This window comes from Rhinoderma darwinii, chromosome 4 (assembly GCF_050947455.1).
Source record: "Rhinoderma darwinii isolate aRhiDar2 chromosome 4, aRhiDar2.hap1, whole genome shotgun sequence".
NCBI lineage: Eukaryota > Metazoa > Chordata > Amphibia > Anura > Rhinodermatidae > Rhinoderma > Rhinoderma darwinii.
In genome coordinates, this window is record NC_134690.1 from 92,630,091 (window position 1) to 92,649,427 (window position 19,337).

The window sequence follows — 19,337 nt, forward strand, 5'->3', positions numbered from 1 at the left end:
TTACGCTGCATAGTAAACGGCGTAAATTTATAACGTGAAAATTAATCCTGGAATAGCTGCTTATTTTCAATTCCCTCCTAAAATAAAGTTAATAAAAGTTAATCAATATGTTATAAGCATCTAAAAATGGTACAATTACAAAATACAACTCGTCCCGCAAAAAAACAAGCCCTTATACGGCTATGTCGACGGAATAAAAAAAAAGTTACGACTCTTGGAATGCGACCGTGAAAAAACAAAAAATAATCCTTGGTCATTAACGTGCAAAATGGCCCGGTCATTAAGGGGTTAAAATCCAATCATCCAGACAACTAAACTTTTAAAAACTTTTGACATTTCAGAAGTTTTGATAGATAGGGGTCTACCACTGAGACCCCCAATGATCGCTAAAATGAAGCGGCAGAATCGCCTGAGTGAGTGCTGTGCCGCTTTGTTTCTGATCTTCTCTGAGCGAGCAGTGTACGGGCTCAATAGAAAGTCTATAAGTCTGTACACCGCTCGCTCGGCTTTCCAAGGTAAGCCAATCAGAAAGGAAGCAGCACAGCTATTATGCTATTATTGCGATTATACTTTCTTCTGTTTGGCATACAAATCTATGGGGTAAGACTCATGAAGACCAATGTCCAAAGTATCATGGGGGTCAGAGTATAGTATTGCCGTAGAAGACAGAGCTCCAATGACCTCACTATTCAGGGCTATAATGGGGCTACCAATTTCTCTTATAGTTGGAAACAATTGTAAATCTAGAAATGAGAAAGCACCCAGTATATTGATAGTCAAAGTTTATATAGTGGTGAAATGCACACTGCACATGCCACAAAGAGACCAAAGTGTAAAGCACACAGAGTCAATGACCTTAAAGGGATCCACACGCACCATGTTTCTGTGCCTTCATCACAGCACCAGTCATCCTTAGCATTGAAGGCTCATGTTGTGCTGGCTCCTTAACTGAACTTAGAATACAACTTAGGTTTTCCTCCTCTGCAGATAGTATAGGGACCAGTGAACTCAACATGTGGAAAGTAGAGTGCAATGAAGGGGGAAGAAATGGGGTGTGCAAGCCTAGGGAGAGCATCCAATAGGGTGGCATTGATAGAAGCCATAGACAAAGATGGTAGATTGTAATTAGATTAATAAATAGTGATAGTAAAGAAAGCAAAAAAAGGATTTGCGGGTTAGTAAATAAAATACATACGGAAATTCATATTTATAACTGTTCATTATATTGCAGATTTTTTTTTAGCATTCTGAATGCATACTACAACAATTATCTCTCTGCAAAGTGGTAAGCACTTAAATGTCTAGACAACCCCCTTTTCATTTGAAGCCGGCTTGGGGATCAGCTGATCAATGCAATTGCGGCTTCAAAAACCCCCAAGAACAGCTGATTTCGGAATCTGAAGATGGACAAATTTTTTCCCTGGCAGACCATGTACGATATGAATGGGCTAGGTCCACTCTTGTCAATGGTTCTCTGCTCTGACTAACAAAGGGGGTTCTGAGCATGGGACCCCTGTCTATGGAAAGAGGAGGTCCTAGTGAAATAACACATTTAAGTGTTTTAGGACTATCGTACGTTTACAAGATGACAGATGAGCTTGTAGCTTGGAGTACTGATGTGCCCTCACCAGATGTCATTAGTGGTTAAATATTAGTTGAATGCCATTTTGGGACATGTTTATTTAGAAGGTGTTCTCGTTTTCAGGACCCTTTTTGTTAGCTTCATCTGTAGCTCATGGGCTGGCGGTAAGTTTTAAGAAAGTTATGTATATGTTATAAAGCTTTCTATAGGGCTCTGTTGTTTGTTCGTGCATGGACTGTTCTGACTTTTTATTCCTGTAGGGGTGCTGGAGGAAGAACACCAGTAAACCGTGTGGATCAGCAGCCACAATTAGCCACCTGAGGACTCTTCAGCAATTTACCACTGGGATAAGTTTGAGGATTATTAGTAGTCACTTTTTCTTTGTTCTATGATGATAAAAATACCTGATAATTAAATACTAGTAACTGTGTAACTTCCTTACAGCATTACATAATTATAGTTGCTTTTTCCGGTCTTTACTTTATTTTGTTTCTCTGTCATTATCTTAAAGAGGCTCTGTCACCACATTATAAGTGGCCTATATTGTACATGATGTGATCGGCGCCGTAACGTAGATTACAGCTGTGTTTTTTATTTAAAAAAACAATCATTTTTGACGGAGTTATGACCTATATTAGCTTTATGCTAATGAGTTTCTCAATGGACAACTGGGCGTGTTTTACTATATGACCAAGTGGGCGTTGTACAGAGGAGTGTATGACGCTGACCAATCAGCATCATACACTTCTCTCCATTCATTTACACTGCAGATAGCGATATAGCGATATCGCTATGTGCAGCCACATAAATACACTATAACGCTACTCATGTGTCATGACAATGAATATACATTACTTCCAGCCAGGACGTGATGTGTATTCATTCTCCTGACCACTTCTGTAGCGTATCTGTGAGTTACAGCACAGCACAGCGAGATCTCGCTGTGAATGACAGTTTACAGCGTAATCTCGCGAGACTACGCCTGCTATGCTGTAACTCACAGAGATGCTACAGAAGTGGTCAGGAGAATGAATACACATCACGTCCTGGCTGGAGGTAATGTATATTCATTTTCATGACACATGAGTAGCGTTATAGTGTGTTTATGTGACTGCACATAGCGATATAGCTATATCGCTATCTGCAGTGTAAATGAATGGAGAGAAGTGTATGACGCTGATTGGTCAGCGTCATACACTCCTCTGTACAATGCCCACTTAGTCATATAGTAAAATACGCCCAGTTGTCCATTGAGAAACTCATTAGCATAAAGCTAATATAGGTCATAACTCTGTCAAATATGATCGTTATTCTAAATAAAAACACTGTTGTAATCTACATTACAGCACCGATCACATCATGTACAAGATATGCCACTTATAATGTGGTGACAGAACCTCTTTAAGTGTATGGGCAGCTTTAGGCTCTTTGAGGTTCATCCCTACAAAGGCTTTGCACTATACTATGAGATTGCTTTTTTAACACTGCTTATACTGTGATGCATGATGTTGTAAGCCTAGTACTATATGTATTGTTTTAATGCTTATCAATCAACTAATAACTAATGTATTGTTTTTTTCTTTGAATCTTTCATTTAAACCATTGAAAGGAAATAAATTCCCCGGTTGTGGGTTGGGTTATCTCAATAAATATTCTTACGTACTGAACATCATCTTACATGTTACATACTATAAGCCCATGGATACAAAGCGCACTATTCAGTTAGAACAGGGGTTTCAGACACGCTGCCCGCGGGGCGAATGCGGCCACTCAATGCTGTCATCGGCGGCCCGCGGAGCACCGTTGCTCCTTCTGGAGAGGAGAGAGCAGTCTGAAGGAGGAATGCGCCAGCGCTCCTTCATGACGTCAAGAAGGAGCACAGTCTGTTGGTGGTAGGTGAGCAATGGCCACACAGCCCCCTATAAATATCGCCTCACCCCCCCCCCTTCCTATAGATAGCACTACATTCCCCCCAGGCCATACCTCCCAACCGTTACGAATTCAGCGGGACAGTCCCGGATTTCGGCCTGTGTCATGGTGTTCCTGGCGGCCGGTGGTATGTACCGCTGTCAACTGTAACTGCGTCCTCAGGGTGCAGACACAGTTGAACCCAATGCTGAAGCAAGAAACCATCAAGTCCCTACTTCAGCATTATTTAAGAGCTGAGGGAGCTCTTCCACTCGCCGAGGACATATATGGACAGCGACGTCAGTGGCTGCTCCTGGAGCGGAATCTCCATTGCCGACGCTCTTGCAGGGGGTTCAGCTCCAGGAGTAGACCCTGATTTCACTGTCCATATATAGACAGTGACATTTGGAGTTACCTCTAGATGCGGAATGCCCTGGCTGGGGATTCCACTCTTAGGGTATGTGCACACACACCAATTACGTCCGTAATTCACGGACGTATTTCGGCCGCAAGTACCGGACCGAACACAGTGCAGGGAGCCGGGCTCCTAGCATCATACTTATGTACGATGCTAGGAGTCCCTGCCTCGCTGCAGGACAACTGTCCCGTACTGAAAACATGATTACAGTACGTGACAGTTGTCCTGCAGCGAGGCAGGGACTCCTAGCATCGTACATAAGTATGATGCTAGGAGCCCGGCTCCCTGCAGTGTGTTCGGTCCGGTACTTGCGGCCGAAATACGTCCGTCAATTACTGACGTAATTAGTGTGTGTGCACATACCCTTAGAGGGAATCCCAATGGCGCTATCTACGGGGGGAGTGGGGGTAGCGCAATCTACAGGACGGTGACGCTAACTTCAAGGTGGGTGTGGCACTATCTACAGAGGGCACTGTGGCAATAACTACAGAGTGCACTGTGCCATTATCTACAGAGGGCACTGGCATTATCTACAGACGACATTGTGGCATTATCTACAGAGGGCACTGTGGCATTATCTAAAGAGGGCACTGTGGCATTATCTACAGAGGACACTGTGGCATTATATACAGAGGGCACTGTGGCATTATCTACAGAGGGTACTGTGGCATTATCTACAGAGGGCACTGTGGCGTTATCTACAAAGGGCACTGTGACATTATCTAGGAGAAGCGTGGCATTATCTATGGGCGGGGGAGGTGTGGCATTATCTACAGAGGGCACTGTGGCAATATCTACAGAGGGCACTGTGGCAATATCTACAGAGGGCACTGTGGCATTATCTACAGGGGGCACTGTGGCATTATCTACAGAGGGCACTGTGGCAATATCTACAGAGGGCACTGTGGCAGCATCTACAGAGGGCACTGTGGTATAATCTACACAGGGCATTGTGGCAATATCTAAGAAGGGGCTGCCCAATCTTGAAATTTTTGTGTCTGCCAAACACTGCTAACTGAGCAGCCAGACTGCATTTAGCGACACTTGAACTGGAAAACTGGATTGTTAAAATAAGCACGTGGAGTAAACTCGCAAATTTCCAGTAAATTTAAACCTAGCGGTATTATTATAGTAATGTAGTGTCATAGTAATGTAGTAATGTTATAGTAAAGTATTATTATTATAGTAATGTAGTATGATTATAGTAATGTAGTATTTTTATAGTAATGTAATATTGTTATAGTACTGTATTATTATTATAGTAATATAGTGTTATAGTAGTTCAAATAACTAATTGATTAACAATAATTTTATATTGTATCAAATTTGAAAGTAATTTGGCCCGTCAACTTCATTTTTTCTATGTGCGGCCCGTTTACATGGCCGAGTTTGAAACCCCTGGGCTAGAACATGTATTTCCTTTATGTTTAAGGCTCTGTTCACACTTGCACTACAATGTTTTGTCAAATTACTGGTTTTGATAGAGAGAATATCAGATCTCCAATGTGTCCAATTGGGTCAGTTGGAAAATGGATGAGTTACAGCAGTTCTGACGTCACTATAAACGAAACTCATAATGCTAGTGTGAAAAGACCTAATACATAAATAAGATAGTCATACAATTGTTTGATTTGTATCATTTTTCCTTCATTTTTACAATTAATAGAAACTAATAGGGTGATAGTTTTTACTTGATTATCAAAGCTTTTTATGTTACCTGGTTTGGACAATGGCATGACCCTGGGAACGAGACGTCTGGATGAACGCAGGGGGCTGTGTAAAGTAAAAAAGTTATTTATTAAGGAACAAAAAGAAATGGAGACTTTTATTAAAGGGAAACTAGACAGAAATACATAGTAAAAGATTGGGTTTCCCTGTATTTGATGTCACAGCATGGTTGTAATTGGTTGTAATTGTCATGGCACATTTTCCACTAAAAAGGAAATGTGTTAGCCATATGTTAATATCTTTCAGTGGGCCGGTGCACAGTCATGTGACAAGTAAGCTCCTCCCAGTTTCACTGGGATACATACCGTATCACGTAACCCAACTAAAGTAACAAATAACGCATTTATACATACAATTTTTTAGCTCAATCATCACGGTAGAACTGCAGGGGTCTTATTCATCAAAATTATGTAATGACTGCAGATTCTGTATTAGCAAAAAGTAGGAAATTCTAATGTATGCTTAACACATTGCTTCTTCATAAAAGATCAAAAAATGTCTAGTAATGCTGAAGGCTGAGTTTAAAGAAACCTTATTAACAAACACAAGTTAAAGGGGTTTCATACTTTAGGATATGCCAGCAATGTATAATCGGGGAGGATACAACCAGAGAGACCACAACCAGACACATCGGTTCTTCTTATTCCTGTCTAAGTATGAGCAGGACAGGAGGAATCTGACAGTTTTCTCTTCTCCAGAATATGACATATTATATAATTGCATAATATGCAGACTTACAAAACATAATAGGCCTGCTCGTCCGAGACAATCTTACTTGTTAATGTATGAATAAGAGTGGTTTTACACTGGCAGATTTCTGCCCATAATGAGCGCTGATCGACGATATAAAAAGTCAACCGATGCTCGTTTAAAGTCCCTTATACACTGGCTGATGCTTACTGTACGGGGACAGACGATCATAAATATGATCTTTCAGTCCCCAATGTTTGCATTATTGTTGTCAGTGCATCCCCTTTTTTACACGGTGAGATATGCTGCCGACAATGATGAATTTACAGGCTGCATAAAAGATGTGATCATCTCGTTTGTCGATTGATCGTGGCCCGGTTTACATGGACCAATAATCGGGAACGAGCATTCATGTTACAGGTTATAGCTGTAACACGCCTAGCCTGTGCCCTCCCCGGGTTTTTAGGATGAAGGAATAAAGCTCTTTTTCATATTTTATGGATTTGCTGAGGAACCTTCTTTTGTTCTGTTATATATGAATCTCTTGCCAGCCTGCAAGCCCCCTCCTCGCTGCACTCCACTGAACTAGAGATGCCAGAACGAATATTTTGGGTGAGCACACTGTGGCTGTTTTGCTACTTTTTTCTAATTCATAAGAACGCTTATTCGGCCAAGTATTGGCCTGTGTAATGGGGCCTTAAAGGATGGCAGCTGCCAGTTGAAAAACCTTCACCCCGTGTTTATCTATGTGTATGGCCCACTTGGCACACAGCTGATATATCGACCTCAAGGTCATAAAGACAGATAGCAACAATAAATGTTACATTGTGTTAAGTCTTGTGCAGGGCCTGAGGGGGCGCTGCATGACACAGGGATTCTCGCATTACTACTCTTTCAATCCATTTTTCAAGGATCACCATCTTAGGCTCTGCACTAGGCAAAATACAGTGTATTAGTTTTACCTTATTTGTACTTAGTGCAGTGGCTGTTTGCAGTATGAGCATTCAGAGTAGTTACCTCAGTACATCTTTGCACAATGGTGGAAATGGGTGTTGCTGGTAATGTCCAAACACCTCAAATACAATTGGCTGCGTCTTCACATACTCCATAAAGGACTGTGTGACCTCCACTGCGATCTAATACAAGAAGATTATGTGTAACAGTGAGTCCATTACTGAAGAAATGCATAAAATATTATTATAAGAAGGAGAAACATCAAGGTTGTTACTAGCGTCGGAATGGGGTACCTTGGGCTCACCAGAGGAAATTATCCTGAGGGCCCACCCTCCATCTATACAGAAAATGAACACGTTCACTTTTAATTGTATCAATCTTTGTTGTTATCATTGCACACACAGGATATATCATCAATGAGATGTAATAGGTTATTTGTAAATCAACCCACAAGAAACAGACTAGTGGTATGTAGTTATCTCCAAAGTCACCCCCCAAACGAGGTTGTCTTCTGCTAGACCTTTTGGGCCAATTATTGTGTCAAAGTCTGTACCCACCAAAGAAGCCCCTGGTGAGCCACTTCAACCCTGCTTGTCACTTTGTGGTTTTCATGGCATTTCAAAAACACTATCAATTATATACTGCCCACCGACTTACATTTTGAACATGGTAGAAACCAAGGGGTGGTCCACGACCAGTGTTTTTTAAGGGTTCAGTAGAAAATGCCTCATCATGGCGGTGGATGAAACTAAACGAAATAAGATATTTATTCATTACCTCACAGACACGTTTCAGGATATGTTTCATACAAAGACATATTTCCTTGGATCACACTCTTTAATCATTTTACTGGTTACAGAAATAATTTAATATGACATGTCCAGCAAGAATCAGAAAGATATACTTGGTATGAGGTTTCAGGAATCATCAAGACACTAACTTGAACTGGCAAAATATGTCAGCATATTCCGGAGGAATGCTAGACGCTTGCAGGACGGTCACTCTGAATGTAAACATGGAGCCCAGTTTTAGAGGGTGCCCGCCACCATCTGTGAGGTCTAGTGAAGCTTTTACTGGACTGTCAAGGAGCGCAGCCTGCTGAGAAGCTAAAAAAGCAAAAACAGGATATTATAATATTTAGGAATCCAATACTAATGAATATTATATCTTAAACAAAAAAAAGTTATATTCCCGATTATATGACATTACAATTACTTAAAGCTTTTCTGTGGCCTGAAACAATATTTAGGGTTTGTCATGCCTTAACAACGTCAATACAGTGCTCTCTCAAATTACAATGGTCTAATTGTACAATCATTTCAACACACAGTGGTGTTTCCTGGGCATTGTAACTTGAAAATACATTCAACATAAAATGCTAAAGGCAGTCCGGATCTGTAGCGCATGTAATTGGCTAGAAGATTCAGCCAATCAGAGTGGGCATTTTACTGGGAAAACACCTGTATTACTGAAATGCATGCACTGGTTGACTGTCTAGTAGTGCCTCCCTGCTGCACAGTACAGTACTACATGTCCTGTACCGCTCTTTACCTGTGCCAGGATGAGCTGCTCCTTTGGACACCAGGTGAGGGCAGACACATTTGTTATACCGGTACTCTGTCTACTCTACAGGACTCTGACGAGGCTCCTCACCATAGAAAATAATTTACAGATTCCACCTGCTTTCTGACTTTTATATGTAAGGACTTGCTTTATCTGTATTAGTTATCTGCTTAATCTTATTTTCTTATTTTTGGTTGACATTTTAGTGGCTTTGGAACCAATTACTAATTTTCCATAATCTCAAGCAACTGCCACATTCAATTGTATCTCCTTCCTTAGGACACAGATACAATTGAATACTATGGTGGAGCAAATACTATGGTGGAGCAAGAAGCTATCTCCCATCCCTGCCATTCACTAAGGTGCTGGGACAGGATCCCTGTGCAGTCAAGCGCGTTGACGTCAATGGGTCACGCCGGCCTACGCAAGGATCCCGTCTCATAGGCTGCTGAGGCAGATGTGGAGCTGCTCCGTTTGCCATGGGAACGGGGCTAGGTGAGTACAAGTTTTTTTAAATTTGTTTGGGGATTGTGTGTCGCCAGATACAAGGGGGGAGGGGCTGTGAGTCGCTATCTACAAGTGGGGGCTATGTGGTGCTATCTACAAGAGGGGGCTGTGTGGAACTATCTACAGGGGGCTGTGTGGCACTAGGGATGTCACGATACCAGAATTTGGACTTCGATACCTATACTTTGTGTAGTATTGCGATTTCGATACCAAAACGATACTTTGCCAACAGTAATAATAAAAAAAAAGTTCTTCCATTTTCTGATGTGAGGCGCGTGGTGTGATGATGAATTTAACCTCCATGTGCCTCACATTAATAGTAATTAACCCCATTATATTTCTCAGTTATAATGGGTTAATGTGTGAGGTACATGATGGGGTTAATTACTATTAATGTGAGGCACATGGAGGTTAAATTCATCACACCTCGTGCCTCACATTAATAAGTGAAAGAAGTTTTTATTTTTTCTACAGAGTACACATCATAAACGACGTAAAAAAATTGTTGTGCAGGTTATTACGGCTGCGCCAAAACCAAATATGTGTATATTTTATGTATTGAGACTTATTTTAATGTTTATTGTAAAAAAAAAAGGCGTATATGGTTTTTTTTAAAATGTAATATTACTTTATTTTTAAACTTTAATGTACTGGCATATATCAGATATATGCCAGTACATTAGCCTGTGTACGTATAGTACACAGGCAGTTGTTGGGTCATACCTAAGTGTGCCCTAACAGGAGATATGGTAAGACAGCCCTGGGGTCCTTCAATAGACCCTGGGCTGTCTGGCCATATATGGTATGTCCCTCAATCGGGTCACAGGAATTTCCTGTGATGCGATCCAGGGGCATCCCCCCTTCTCCTTTTCCCCTGAATGCTGCAGTCAGCTTTGATCGCCGCATTCAGGGGAATAGTGGCGGAGATGAGAGGTTTCTCCGCCGTTATAGAGCGGGGCTGCGGCTGTGTAATACAACCATTGTCCCGCTCCTTATAATCAAAAGAAAATAACCCAAGCACTCAAATATATAAGTATATTCGAAGAAAATCTCTCCTTTCCAAAAGAATTTTAATTTTACTTTTTTTTCTAACAAATCAAATTATGTATTATCTTGGTACAATCAATAGTAGAAAAAGGCTTGCGATATAGTAATAGACGTTTCGACCTATCCAAGGTCTTTGTCACAATCACACTGTAAGTAGATCTGGTAGTGTATAATGTGTTTCGGCGTCTTCCAGACGCTCTATGTGGGCTTCAGCCGAAACACAGTATACACTACCAGATCTACTTACAGTGCAATTGTGACAAGGACCTGGGATATAACTGGGAAAATAACTGTGGCGCAATCAAAGCCCATAACTTGTATGGCCAGACAGCCCAGGGTCCATTGAAGGACCCCAGGGCTGTCTGAACATATTTCCTGTTGTTAGGGCATACTGAGGTATGCCCTAACAACTGCCTGTGTACAATCAGTACACAGGCTAATGTACTGGCATATAGATCTATGCCAGTACATTACAGTTACAAAATAAAAATCTAAATGAAAAATCCCTTTATTGGATTAAAAAAAAAGAAGTTAAATGAATGTAAAAAAAATTAATGATAAATAAATAAAAATTAAAAAAAATACACAGAAACATATTTTTTTATAATAAATAAACTTTTTACAATATAAGTCCCAAAACATGAAATAATACAGACATATTTGGTATCGCCACGACCGTAACAACCTGTCGTATAACAACCTGTCGTATAATGTATAACATTATTTATGGTGTATGGTGTAAAAAAAAAATATTAAAACTGCAGCGGAACAGCTTTTTTTCTGCATTTTCGCCAAAATAAAAATTGCTATAAATTAAACGATAATGTATTTCTACCAAAAAATGGTACCTACATAAAGTACAACTCGTCCCACAAAAAACAAAGTCTCATACAACTACGTTGTACGAAAAAGAAAGAAGTTATGAGTGTCGGGATGCAAAGAGGGAAATATAAAAAAAAAATTCTGTCCTCAAGGCCAAAATTGGCCGTGTCCTTAAACCCCGTTCCAGGCTGCCAAAGTTTATATACGTGACAACTGCATGGGGTATCGGCAGTTGGAACGTATATAGCTGTATGGAAGTCGTGAAGGGGTTAACTACCTTATATAGCTATAATAGCTATACTGCTTGTAAAATGTACAAATTGTTTTATGGTTGAGTTACATAAAACAAAAAAAAATTACACCTCATTGGTGTAGAAAGCAAACATGGCGAGGGTGAAGGAGATGTCGGTAAAAAAGTTGGGGAGGGCACCAAATTGAATCTTGGCCCTGGGTGCAGGAGAACCTAGCTACGCCTTTGGGCATGACTAACATTGTTTCAGGTTATACAATGTTTGATTTAGCTAATACATCCTTTTTTTTAAACCGTACATACTAGGCAGCTGTATAAATTACTGCCTTGACGACTTTTTAAGATAACTATTGCGCCTTTTTGTTAATCCTGTATTCTCCCCTAGAAGCAAAGTTTCTAAGAAAGAATACTGTCCTTAATATGGAAAGCATGTGAAAATGGGAGGTCCAGTAAGGACCCATAGAGTACAGTGAACATCATAGTCGAGATCCGTAACAACAAATACACTCATGCACTCTACTTACCTGCACAAGTGTTGTTGTTGACCTCATCTGCACTTGGGCCAGAATCTGGGTTTTGGCCTTGTCCCCCTTCGACTATTCGCAGCTCCTCTTGCGATGTGCCTGAGCGGGTCATCACTGCACAAGACTCAGCCTGGAACTGCCCAAAATGGTAGAAATAGGGATGAGAATAATAATACATAAAATGACAGCTGCCATTATCAGACAAAGAAGTTATTCAAATATAAGACATTTACCCCGTTTTGAATCATTTTGGATAATTGAATAATTAAAACTATTTTTCTGCCCTATAAAATATTTAGCCACATTTAAAGAATCAAAAATGAACATCCTAATTAATACCTTTTGGGCATAAGTGTTAGCGCAAAACATAATCCAAACAATAGTAAACCTATGTATGTCTCAAACACACAATTTTGTGCAAAAAAAATTGTTCTAGACAAAAAAATAGTTCAAGACATGTATTTGTCCAAAAATATATACTTTATTATTCCATAAATATGAATACTTCCCAGAACTCAAACAAATATATATACACAGTTAAAACATACTTAAGATGGTAGCTCTAAGACCATTGGCAAAAAACACCTCGACGCGCGTGAGCTACTATTTTAAGTATGTTTTAACTGTGTATATATATTTGTTTGGGTTCTGGGGGGTATACATATTTATGGAACAATAAAGTATATATTTTTGGACAAATACATGTCTAGAACTATTTTTTTGCACAAAATTGTGTTTTTGAGGCATACATAGGTTAACATTTAAGGAATCATCCACTTCCACTTTAACAATTTAATACTATAAATTTAAATGGAATCTGTAATTACATTTTTCACCTTTTGGAAATGTTGATCATCAAACGAAATTTTGGCAGTTCCAGATTGCCGAACTCCTGAGCCATAGTCAGGAGCTTCCTCATCCGCTGAAAACAAACATTCATTTGTCACAAACCAAACATATGTATAGTTAAAGCAGCACATAAATGCAAATGTAAAGCAGACACCTTCTCCCCATTAAGGCACATTTTCTTTAGTATGTGTAGCAAATACATAATATATTCATTTTTTACTTGTTACTTGTAGTTTAAGAATAATTCTGTTCTTTCTGTAATGAAAATGAGAACTCGAAGCGCTGACTTTCTGAAGTGACTCATCATAGCTATGCCATTGTTTTTCTTGTGAAATTCTCGATAAGTTTGATGTGTCACATGACCCTCTTCCCATTGAAAAAACTAAAGTTGGATACAAAATGGCTGACTTCAAAATGGCCGCCATGGTCAACACCCAGCTTGAAAAGTTTCCCCCCTCCCATATACTAATTTGCCACAAACAGGAAGTTAATATCACCAACCATTCCCATTTTATTTAGGTGTATCCATATAAATGGCCCACCCTGTATATTGCCTCTTTTAATTCCAGCAGGAATTTCTGCTCCTATTTTCTAGCAAGTTTTGTCGATTTTGAAAAGATAAGAAAACATCCTTACCAGAAATGGCCTGAACAGCAACTCGAAGAAATCCTTTCACCTCTCCCTTCTCACTGACAATAGCGACTCGATGAACCAGAGGCACAGAGTACAGCAAGTTGCTCAAGTAGACAAAGGCCCTGCAGAGTGGGACATAGGTTACAGGGGGAGAGAAAGAGATAGAGAAGGAAGAAGGAAAACAGTAGTAGATGGAAGAGAAGTGAACAAGGACAGTAGGATGTGAAATAGTGGAGATTGATAAAGAAATGAGCAACAGAATTAATGGAAAGTGTGATGTAAGTTACAAGTGGGATTGAAGAGAATGAAGAAGAATCATCGGTGAAGGAAGAGAGAGAGAGAGGGGGATGTAAAGGGTGAAGAAAGACAAGAAAGAAGAGGTCAGGACACACTGCAATTGTTTAGTTGGAGGGATACAGCTCACACCACAACAAGAGCTGCCAAGCTAAAAAAAAACAACATGTGTTGAGTGGGCAGCCACTAGCAGCTAGGGGGTAAGTGGGTCAGCCACAGCAGAAAATTAGGGAAATGAGATGGTAAGACGAACTAGGTGGTGAACACTGATAAACATGGGGAGGAACCGTGAAGGTGACGGAGGTTGGAGGCAGTGAGGAGGGCCAACTAGACCCTGGTGTTCTGTGTGAGGGAAAAGGCCAGCAGCAGAGCATAAAGGTGTATGGGTGTGCCAGCAAAAACCTGAAACAAATCAAATGAAAATAGGACAAGGCAACAAGAAACAGAGAACTATGAGAAGGAGCCAGCTCTTTCCTTATATTGGTAGTGAAGATAGTCCTTTTAAATCACACCAAGTAGCGCAGCTGTCCTTTACTTGACTTTTAATAGAAAGTAAACTATGTTGAAGATACTAGACGCTACTGATTCTGAAGACATGCCAATGACATAATATTCCCGCATGATGTCCACATCACAATAAAACTAAAACATGTTTGAAATATCATTGAAAATAAAAATTAAATACGTTTGCGAAAAATGTCAAACTATCACTGCCAGGCAAAAATCTCTAAATTATACATTTTAATATATATTTACAGTATAAAAATATTAAATACCAATTTGATATTGCAACACAACACATAGCACCTCGATCAGTTGTACAAGCAACTTTGGGGTACTCTACCGTGTACAGCATGTAGAACAGGGCATGATACCAATTCAGTATAAGAGCATAGTAAACAATGAAAAACACAGGAAGAAAGTTGAAAAATGCACCCAGGAAACTAACTATACATCAGTATTGACCCTAATATACCCATGCAAACAATGTTCTCAGAACAGCAGTTATCGCCCCAGAAGGCGCAGCCCCGCACAGAAACCTCCTATAATGCCCTGCTAGACCCTGTCGTCAGTGGCGTAACTACCGCCGTAGCAGCAGTAGCGGCTGCTACGGGGCCCGCGGCATATGGCCGCTACAGCGGGACGCCACTGGACACTACGGCAGAGCTCTGCCATTAACTGTTTCCCGACCGCTAGCTGTATTTTTACGGCCAGCGGTCAGGGTCCTTAAAACCCGAGCCATAGACTTTCTACGGCTCGGGTTTTAACTTGCAGCTGAATGTCGGGTCTCCGCTGCTTCTGTCTTCTCTGATCACTTGTACACAGCGCTCAATGAACGCTGTGTATAGGAATAGAGACAGCGGCGCCTCCCGGTGATCATGTGACTGGTCACATGATCGCCGGGTGCCGTTAGTGGCAGACTGCTGCTGTGTCTTACGAGACCCAGCACAGCCCTATTAGTGACAATCGTCACTATGAGAGGGCGGATTTCCCCTGTAACTGGGGCTGCCGTGCAGCTCCAGTTACAGTGGAAAAACATGGTGTAAAAGAAAGAAAAAAAATATATAAAGTTCCCCAAAGGTCTTTTTTGAACTTTGAGGGACAGACCATAGTAATAAAAAAATAATAAAGTAAAGTGCAAAAAAAAATTTAAATAATAAATACACATAAAATACCCACCCCAAAAAAAAAACGTTCCCCCCCCCCGCCAATCATTGTTGTAACGCTAGCGCTGACCCAATTACCCTAATATAGACATGTAATATATAAAAATTTACGGTAGACAATGGCGATTCCAAATAAAAGGTCTATTTTAGGGTAAAACTATGTTATTACCAAAAAAAAATAGCTGAAATGTAAAAAAGCTTATTTTTTTACTATTATTTTCAAACTTTATGAATAAAAATTCTAAAATAGCAAAAAAGGTGTGTATAAAAACAATAAAAAATGAAACCTGCATTGTCTACGGAAAAAACTTCGCAAAAATCACGTCGTTAGCCCAACAAATAAAAAAGTTATAGCCATTTAACTAACACGTGCTAAAAATGGCTAAACGGTGTCTGGTGGTGAAGGCGCAAAATAGAGCAAAAGACATGTATCCCCTCTCCACAGGATCTCCACAGGATAGGGGATACATGAGTGATCGCTGGCAGCGATAGGGAGAACGGGGGACTGAAAGTCCCCTGAAGTTCTCAATCACAAACCTCGGACTTCCGGGGTCTGTGTCGGCAGCTCCGTAGAAATGAATGGAGCGCCGGTCGCGCTTGTGCGCATGCGTGACCAGCGCTCCTTTCATTTTTATTGAGCTGCGCAGACGCCGGAAGTCAGAGGTTAGTCATGGAGAAGTTCAGGGGACTTTCAGTCCCCCGTTCTCCCTATCGCTGCCAGCGATCACTCATGTATCCCCTGTCCTGTGGATATCCTGTGGAGAGGGGATACATGTATTTTGTAGGACACACTGTAGGTCACATTTTTTTGAGAGGGGGGACGCTGTATGGCGTTCCCTACAGGGGGGGAGGTGTATGGCGTTCCCTACAGGGGGGGCTGTATGGCGTTCCGTACAGGGGGGGGCTGTATGGCGTTCTCTACAGGGGGGACTGTATGGCGTTCTCTACAGGGGGGGCTGTATGGCGTTCTCTACAGGGGGGCTGTATGGCGTTCCCTACAGGGGGGCTGTATGGCGTTCTCTACAGGAGGGCTGTATGGCGTTCTCTGCAGGGGGGCTGTATGGCATTTTCTACAGGGGGGCTGTATGGCGTTATATACAGGGGGGCTGTATGGCGTACTCTACAGGGGGATGTATGGCGCTATCTACAGAGGGGGGGCTGTATGGCGTTATCTACAGGGGGGGCTGTAAAAAAGGCACTATCTACAAGGGGGGGGGTTGTGTGACACCCAGGGGAGGGGGGGCCCCAGTCAAAAGTTTGCTATGGGGCCCAGTCTTTCCTACTTACGCCCCTGCCTGTCGTGTATTTATTCTAGCTGCAGCAACAGATCCCAACATCAGATGTCGCAATTATTGATGAGAATAAAAAGTAAAACAAAATCCCATCAACAAGTTATATATATATATATATATATATATATATATATATATATATATATATATATATATACACAAGATCCCAAACAGTGAAAGGTCTTTCCCAGGGAACTGAACTGGTAGCACATCCTGTTCTACAAACTGTACACAGTAGAGTACCGCAATGTACTACATACCACTGATCGAGGTGCTTGGTATTGGAATATTTTTATTCCATAAATATATATTAAATGCTATGTTTTAGAGGTTTTTGTCTGTTAGTGATATTTTAGAATATATTTGAGAACCAACTTCTTACTTTATAAGGTATTTTTTTAAAACGTATTATTTTAGTTTTACTAAATGGTGTCCGTTCTTGGATGTTGCCAAACAATTACAGATTGTATTTACTGTCTAAATTGTGAAATGCTTTATTCTGCCATGACTTGTCTTGGGAGAGAAAAATGAAAAATTTAAATAATTGGTCAGCAACTGTAGATGGTCAACAAGGTAAGGGCCTGTTCATATCAGTGTTGGCTTTCCGTTCCAGGGTTCCATTGGAGGTTTCCGTCGGGTGAACCCCGCGACGGAAAGTCAAACTGAAACCACAGCTTCCGTTTCCGCCACCATTGATATCAATGGTGATGGAGACATTGCTAAAATGGTTTCCGTTCGTCACCATTCCGGCAGGTTTCCGTTTTTACGACGGAATCAATAGCACAGGCGACTGCGCTATTGATTCCGTCATTAAAACGAAAACCTGCCAGAATGGTGACGAACCAAAACCATTTTAGCAATGTTTCTGTCACCATTGATATCAAAGGTGACGGAAACGGAAGCTGTGGTTTCAGTTTGACTTTCCGTTGCGGGGTTCACCCAACGGAAACCTCAGACGGAACCCCGGAACGGAAAGCCAACGCTGATGTGAACAGGCCCTAAAAAAGCTTAATTTTTTATATTAACTGAAAATGCAATGGAAACGGGGACTGGACAGAAGGTGAGTGAGTGCTATGTTGAGATATAAAAGGTGTAACTAAAATTGCCTTCAGGAGTCCCAGGGTAAACGTAGGCTTGACTTTATGATAATTCAGAATTTAAATCTTGGTCTTGTCATCTTCTGGCATTTTAACATGAATATACTCCTCATGTCACCTGCACTACAGCTGCCATTATGGTTATGTTCTTATTATATTACTGTAAGGTAAAGAATCTTATTACAAGGGCCTCTTCATCAAAGCTCCTAGTGACATAGTGTTTTGTATAACTATAGCTTCTAAACTTGCTTTAAAGTATCATCCATCTCTATTAAAATTAAAGTTGACTATTCTAGCTCATGTCCATGTGCATTAAAAGCTTTGTTGCAACATATGATGTGTCTAAAGAAGTCTTTCCATTTGAAACATGCAATTCAGTTAATAATTTTATTAGAAACAGGGGAGAGCAGCTACAAAGAGGATCTCTCACTCTGGAGGACCCAGCACGTCTATTCATTACACAACTAATTGATTTCAATGGGAACTGTGTAATACTTCATTTGCCCTGTGGTGGTGCTGTATGAAAATGTAACAATTGGTACTAAGTTTCCTTACATATTAGAACTGATCACTGTGGTTCCACACCCAGTGATCACCTTATTGTTTGGGGACCCTTCTAACAAAAATAATTGTACAACGTAGACAACGCCTTTAAACATAGATGGATTGAAAAGTTTGGTTTAGTTGGAATGGGAAACGACTAATTCTCCATATTAGTAGGAACTAAAAACACTATTTATAGAAAAGGACACTATTAGCCCTTCACTATCAATAGGGCATGCAATGCATTCGTTTTTTAAAGTATGTATCATAAAGTAAAACACTTGTATAGGAGCACTGGGACCAGCACGATACCTCTCCGTTGCTTAAGGTACCTTGTCAAAAACAGAATTAACTATGATTATGGAATAAGTTCTGATTTATATCAGTTGGAAGTTGCTTTCATTGGAATCTGTAGATGATGAAAGTGACTATCCTGTTATAATAGGAATGTTTTATATATACTTGTTTCACCATGTGTTGCTTCTTATAGTCATCCTAAATAACTTTTGCATATTGATGTACAGTAAGATGGGAAAGCGTGCAGCTGAATGAATATGCCAGTAAGAAAACGAAAAAGGTGTGGTTTAGGCACTGTTAAACCTTCTGTGTCTGACCTAAGGTTAGTAGCAATCTGCCTTGATCTGCAGACATCAGTGGGACGATTGGTAGCTAGGGATGTGCTGCTCGACATCCTTTGTAAAGACTGTGGTTGTTAGGCTGTGTGTGCCTGGTTACCGGTCTGTCTCACATAACTCAGCTGTCCAGCTAAAATACAAGATATGCCATTCCCCATTTCCACTCTGGTATTATTCTGATTTTTCTAGATATAACTTTAGATAGACATTTTTGAAGGGTAGGATTGTCCATCAATGTTTGACCTATGGTAGTCCGTCCCCTGGGATCCCTGCCAATCTACACATTGTGTACATAGGCACAGCAGCCCCTCATTGGGCTGATCGGTGGGAATCT

At 40.7% G+C, this 19,337-nt stretch overlaps 1 protein-coding gene across 13 annotated transcripts in view; it reads right to left on the minus strand.

Annotated features, from left to right (window-relative positions):
- The window catches only part of KIF1A (kinesin family member 1A), a 149,081-nt gene that overhangs the window by 42,366 nt on the left and 87,378 nt on the right, over nucleotides 1-19,337 (minus strand). For 7 of the 13 annotated variants that reach the window (XM_075861350.1, XM_075861348.1, XM_075861347.1 and 4 more), the window contains 7 exons: nucleotides 13,479-13,597; nucleotides 12,830-12,915; nucleotides 11,994-12,129; nucleotides 8,221-8,386; nucleotides 7,938-8,028; nucleotides 7,344-7,462; nucleotides 5,626-5,681 (listed from right to left, as the gene is read on the minus strand). In XM_075861350.1, coding sequence (XP_075717465.1) covers nucleotides 5,626-5,681; nucleotides 7,344-7,462; nucleotides 7,938-8,028; nucleotides 8,221-8,386; nucleotides 11,994-12,129; nucleotides 12,830-12,915; nucleotides 13,479-13,597 — 773 coding nt within the window. Of the gene's footprint in view, nucleotides 1-5,625; nucleotides 5,682-7,343; nucleotides 7,463-7,937; nucleotides 8,029-8,220; nucleotides 8,387-11,993; nucleotides 12,130-12,820; nucleotides 12,916-13,478; nucleotides 13,598-19,337 lie in introns of all 13 variants that reach the window. The other 6 variants (XM_075861346.1, XM_075861344.1, XM_075861343.1 and 3 more) reach the window with 1 other exon arrangement.